The sequence below is a fragment of the Salvelinus fontinalis genome, chromosome 22, assembly GCF_029448725.1.
Source record: "Salvelinus fontinalis isolate EN_2023a chromosome 22, ASM2944872v1, whole genome shotgun sequence".
Lineage (NCBI taxonomy): Eukaryota > Metazoa > Chordata > Actinopteri > Salmoniformes > Salmonidae > Salvelinus > Salvelinus fontinalis.
The window spans coordinates 24,248,314-24,254,593 of record NC_074686.1 but is presented as its reverse complement, the minus strand read 5'-3'; the positions used below and the strand labels follow the sequence as shown (position 1 = coordinate 24,254,593).

General features: G+C 39.7%; 1 protein-coding gene across 1 annotated transcript; it reads left to right on the top strand.

The window, feature by feature from the left end:
* Positions 1-198: 198 nt before the first annotated feature.
* rpa3 (replication protein A3) lies at positions 199-1,895 on the top strand. The gene is made up of 4 exons (XM_055876916.1): positions 199-413; positions 596-670; positions 868-979; positions 1,320-1,895. The coding sequence occupies exons 1-4, from the start codon at positions 318-320 to the stop codon at positions 1,400-1,402; spliced, it is 366 nt and encodes a 121-aa protein (XP_055732891.1). The 5' UTR covers positions 199-317; the 3' UTR covers positions 1,403-1,895.
* Positions 1,896-6,280: the final 4,385 nt, after the last annotated feature.

Genomic DNA, 6,280 nt, shown 5'->3' with positions numbered 1-6,280 from the left:
AAACAATGTCGAGAACAATTTTATTCTAATCAGTTTTATAATGATTGTACCGCAATCTGTCGCTTTGAATCTGGTGTTTATTTATTAGACTCCACTTTAAAAGATTGAAGTTTTATTTATATGAAATTATCCGTTCATGTGACATTTAAAAATTAATATGAGGAACGATAGTTAACATAAGCTTCTGTCCGGGGAAAGAATGTAGCATAGAACAACGAGGAAACGTCGTCGTAACAAAGTATTTCCCGCGTTATCGCCTGCTTGTTTTGCTCAATCGTAGCTAGAATTTCAAGTTGTGTTCTGCAAAATCTATCGAAATGGCCGTTTTTGAGTCACCAAAACCCAGAATAAACAATTCTATGCTGTCTCAATATATCAGCAGGCCGATTTGCTTCGTTGGACGTGTTGAGAAGGTAATATGTTAGTGTTTTTATTGGGCCTAACATTAGTTCAGCACTAGAAATTGGATGGCAGTCTTGACGAAAGGGTCGTGGTGGTACACAGCCAGAAATGGCAATGAAATTTGCTACTTTTATAACTAACTAGCTAATTAGCATGACTAAATCGCAATTCATTGTTTTGTCGTATATGACAGGTCCATCCAACAGGAAAATCATTCACTCTTTCGGATGGAGAAGGGAAGTCTGCATCAGTGGAACTTAATGAACCCGTGAGTACAGTTGCAAGACGTAACCAACTAACTACAGTAGACTGGTTGAACAGTAGCTATCTTCTAGGAATTAGGAATGAAACGATCTGACAATGACAACATGACATCACAAAACTGAAAGTGAACATTGTACTTGAATTTCAAAGGCATATGGCTATTAGTGCATTGCCTGATGTAACATTGTTTCTCTTTCCCAGCTTGATGAGGAGCTGAGTGGGGTGGTGGAGGTGGTTGGTGTAGTGTCCAACAAAGGGGCAATAATGGCCTCTGCATACAACATGCTCAGAGAAGACCAAGGCATTCCTTTTGGTAAGTATGTCATCTCTCCTGTGGAAAAGGGAATGTGTTCTCAAAGGTACACTCTGCAAAATTACACCATTACACACAGCAGAGTGACTTCCTGCAACAAAATCTAAAAAATATGCTCTCTTGCCAATGTGAGCAGCGCAGCATACCTCAAGGGAGAGCACAGATTTGGGAGAAACAGTAGTGGTAGTCTTATTTGAATTCTTGTTGGTGATGTTGCCCCATGGCGTGATGATATTGCTGAGTGTACTTTTTAACTTGCCAAAGACTGTTTAGCTGGTTTGACATCTCTTAGTTTTTTTACAGATCTATGTTTTTGCATATAATATTATTATTTTTTCAGACCTGGAGCTGTACAATGAAGCCCTGAAAGTCATCCATGAATACCCCCAGCACTATCCGTTTGAATTAGCCACCAGTGGATGAGCACTATCCACTTATTCATTCAGATCATTGTCAATGTGAACCTCAATTGTCTTGTTGCCTTTTTTTATATATATATATATATCTCAGTTCTAAAAAGATATGTATAGTTTTTTTTCTATTTCTTTGTTTTGAAAATAAAAGCCTTTAACTTGTCTGTGTTTAGTCATTATAACAATCTTCGTAAATAAACCTAAAATGACCTATGATACAGTTTGAGATTATCAGCATCAACTAAACTGTGCTTTATTGACATCTCAACCAAGTTACTTTCTCAGGATAATTGATATAAACTGTATTTCAAATCTGAATTGAAATGGCTGTGTTATAGTACCCTCTGTTGGTACAAATGTTCAACAAGCTACTGTACTGCTGTAACCACACTTCTCTACCCTGCCACCAAGTGGTGAGGTAGGGACTAAAATAAGCTTCAGCAACACTTATCAGCAAAAAGTGAAGTTTCCCCACACACAATAAACTGAATGTTAACTTTCAAGACTTTGTGTTTCTTTTATTGTATCACAGAAATGTATTCATCACATTGTTTTGACAAATGCTCTCTAAATATTATGACATCTATGAATGGTTTGCATTCTTGACTTAATCTGAGATACACCATTGACAGTGAACATCACTAGTGTAATATTCAAACTGTAATGTTCTCATCTGTAGAAGCTGCACAGACAGTATGTGCTTTTCTCAAAGGAGTTTCATTTCTCAATTGAGTCATATAGAAGACCTGTTTCGGGGGTTGTATTGGAGCGGGTTGGACAACTTCAAGTTCCTCAGTGTTCACATCACTGAGGATCTATCATGGTCCACACACCAACACAATCGTGAAGAGGGCATGACAACGCTTCTTCCCCCTCAGGAGGCTGAAAAGATCTGTCATGGGGCCTCAGATACTCAAAAAGTTAATACAGAATCTAATTGACAGAATCTTGATTGGCTGCATCACCACTTGGTATGACAACTGCTTGGCATCCGACCACAAGGCACTACAGAGGACAGTGGGTACGGCCCAGTACGTCACTGGGGCCGTACTCCCTGCCAACCAGGACCACTCTGCTAGGCATGGTCAGAGAAAGGGCATAAAAATTGTTAAAGACTCCAGCCACCCAAGTCACAGACTGTTCTCTCTGCTACCGCATGGCAAGCGGTACCGATGCACCAAATCTGGAACCAACAAGACCCTGAACAGCTTCTAACCCCAAATCATAAGACTGCTAAATAGTTAACCAAACAGCTACCCGGACTTTCTGCATTGACGCTTTTTGCACTAACTTTTTTGACTCATTACATACGCTGTTACTACTGTTTATTATCTATCCTAGTCACTTTATTCCACACATATCAACCTCAATTACTTCGTACCCCTACACATCGACTCGGTACTGGTACCCCGTGTATATAGCCAGGTTATTGTTACTCATTGTGTATTTATTATAAATGTTATTATTATGTGTTATTGCATTTTTATGTGTAAGCCGGCATTGTAAATACGAATTTGTTCTTAAATGACTTGCCTAGTTAAATAAAGGTTATATAAAAAATAAAGACATTTAATAAAAAAAGGTCTGTTTCTCTATTTTCTCTCTCTGCATTGTTGGGAAGGACCCATAAGTAAGCATTTCACTGTTAGCCTACACCTGTTGTTTACGAAGCATGTGACAAATAAAATTGTATTTGATTTTGAAATGAAAAATAAATAAAATATTGCTTAATGGCACAATATCTGTAATGATTGTCTGATAGTGGTACTATTATTTGATACGTTGCTTGCTATATTCTTCTCCTTGATGGGTGGGAAAGGAGAATAGTAGCCTAGGGGAAGGCAGGACAGTTGCATATTGTGACATATTCAGACATACTGTAGATACATACAAGATTGTTAAGTTGCCAGCCTATCACCTTCACTGGATATCACTTCTCCCAATCAGAGACAGTCTGTCAGAGAGAGGGATAGAGAGACTCTGACTAACTGTTTTTTGTAATAGTTTGCATACCAAGGCAGACATTTCTTCAATTAACTTCATGTTGCTCTTTTTCATGAATGTAACGACTCTCCATCATACAATATGAAGTATGTTTAAAACAACCTCTTTCCCAGTTTCACATATCTATCCCAGCATCATGCCTATCAGGTACCCATCTAAAAGGTTTGATACAACCAGATGAAGCACTCAAACCAGCCAAATTTGAAGCTGAAAACTGCCACATGTTTAACAAATGATCCAAGTATGGCAGGTTCAGGAAAACTACATACCCACAGGCCACTCATGTATGAGCACCCAAGGGCATAAAACGGTCTTTCCTGAGTTCTGCTTGCTACTGCAGATACATGTAACACTTTGAAGTCACGTTTCGTACATTTTGAGCAATTCTTTTTTATTAAACTGAACACCCAGAGTTCAGGCCGGCCAAATTTTGTTTTACAGTTTTAAAACCAAGCCTCGTTGGTGCTTGTACACAAGCTGCAAGGCAAATGCTGTAAAAAAGGGAAAAGGTCACACACCAGCTTCTCTGCAGCTTCACATCTCCCTAAATGACAGGCCTTGTGGAATTTATCTAGTTCAATACCATGGATGCCACTGCAAGTCCTATCAAGGGCTTATTCATTAGAACATTTAGAATCTTGCAGATAGAACATGAAACCTTGCGAATTTTGCAGATAGAACATGGAACCTTTAGAATGTTGCAGAAAGAACACAGACCTTTAGAATGTTTCCGATAGAACATGGAACCTTTATAATGTTTCCAATAGAACATGGAACCTTTAGAATGTTTCCGATAGAACATGGAACCTTTAGAATGTTTCCAATATAACATGGAACCTTTAGAATGTTTCCGATAGAACATGGAACCTTTAGAATGTTTCTAATAGAACATGGAACCTTTAGAATGTTTCCGATAGAACATGGAACCTTTAGAGTGTGTCTGATAGAACATGGAACCTTTAGAATGTTTCCGATAGAACATGGAACCTTTAGAATGTTTCCGATAGAACATGGAACCTTTAGAATGTTTCCAATAGAACATGGAACCTTTAGAATGTTTCCGATAGAACATGGAACCTTTAGAATGTTTCCGATAGAACATGGAACCTTTATAATATTTCCAATAGAACATGGAACCTTTAGAATGTTTCCAATATAACATGGAGCCTTTAGAATGTTTCCGATAGAACATGGAACCTTTAGAATGTTTCCAATAGAACATGGAACCTTTAGAATGTTTCCGATAGAACATGGAACCTTTAGAGTGTGTCTGATAGAACATGGAACCTTTAGAATGTTTCCGATAGAACATGGAACCTTTAGAATGTTTCCGATAGAACATGGAACCTTTAGAATGTTTCCAATAGAACATGGAACCTTTAGAATGTTTCCGATAGAACATGGAACCTTTAGAATGTTTCCGATAGAACATGGAACCTTTAGAATGTTTCCAATAGAACATGGCACCTTTAGAATGTTTCCAATAGAATATGGAACCTTTAGAGTGTGTCTGATAGAACATGGAACCTTTAGAATGTTGCCATATCTATATCCGCAGCAACGCTCTGACCATTGGACCCTGTTGAACAGCACACCCCCATGTCTAGTCATAACACTATTTGGTGTTTTGGCCTCACGGATGACAGACCGTGTTAACTCCCAACTGATGGAAAGACAAGACGACCTGTGTTAGATTCCCCTTCTCTCCATTAGAGCCTGCCACCTCCGTGGAGTTGTTTTCTATATGGTCTAATGTTGTTTGTCTTTCATTATCTCAGTCGCATGTTTAGTTGCTGTACCAGGAGAGATGGCAGGAAGCCACCCTCCAAAATCCCTGTCCGGTGGTGGCGGGGCTGGCATCGGTCCTGCCGCCAGGCTCTGTTGGTTTAACAGCCTGGCCCAGACACCCAGCCTGAGCCCAGACACTGACTCAGTACCCACTCACACAGTGCCAGAGCATGGCTTTCACAGCACCACACTGAATAATAATAACACTACACGCCACTGAGCAGACACTTTCATCCAAATCGACTTACAGCACAGTACAGTGCATACATTTTTTGTAAGTGTAGGCCTTTGTAATCCCTGTGGGAATTGAAGCCACAACCTTGGATTTAGCTAGTGTCCTGCTCTTACCAACAGAGCAACACAGGACTTCAATTCCAGCCAGGCAGTTATCAAGGAACATTCCTTCAACATTCTCGGAAGCAGAACCTTTTGACAGCCATGTTCTGTGGTTTGACATCTTTATAGTCTACTGTGCCGTGACACAGGGTTAGTAGTGCCTGGAAGGAGAAGCATCATGATCCCTGTCACACAGTGTAGATGTAGATCACTTCCCCCCTCCAGCTAGTGAGCACCCTCCTAGGCACCCTTCAACTAGGGAACTAGGGAAGTTTATGGCCGATTCCTCAGGAGGACATTTTAAGTATTGTGAAATACAAATATTTTAGGCTACTAATGCAACTAACTCCTGTGTCCTATTGTGAATATAGGTTGGTAATTTGAGCATTTTAACAGTTCGTAATGTAGTTTAGACTGTGTTTGATAATATGTCATGAAGTTTGCACTCTTGGGTTCCTGTGATAGTGAGTGACCTTGATAAAGTCGCTAGGTGTTTTCGTTACATCTTCAGAAAAACACATTGTGTCAACATCTGTAGTCTTTCTGGCCTGTTGCACCAAACCGGACATATCTCATGTGAAGATTGCTAACCTTTTCAGCTAGAGAAACCCCTCTTTCTCAGACACCTTTGATTTACGTCGTCTGGAATTGCCATAAAAACCCTGTCGGTCATGTCTCCTTACTGTGAGTTATAGGAAGGAGACAGGTACAGTGATGATGTTTCTTTCATATTGCAGTCATCCAGATGAGGTCTGGTACT

Bases quoted from the DNA above. Each gene is read 5' to 3' on its own strand.
- rpa3 (XM_055876916.1), top strand. From the start codon at position 318: ATGGCCGTTTTTGAGTCACCAAAACCCAGAATAAACAATTCTATGCTG. The intron at 414-595 runs GTAATATGTTAG...CGTATATGACAG, and splicing joins TCGTTGGACGTGTTGAGAAG to GTCCATCCAACAGGAAAATC. The intron at 671-867 runs GTGAGTACAGTT...TCTCTTTCCCAG, and splicing joins CAGTGGAACTTAATGAACCC to CTTGATGAGGAGCTGAGTGG.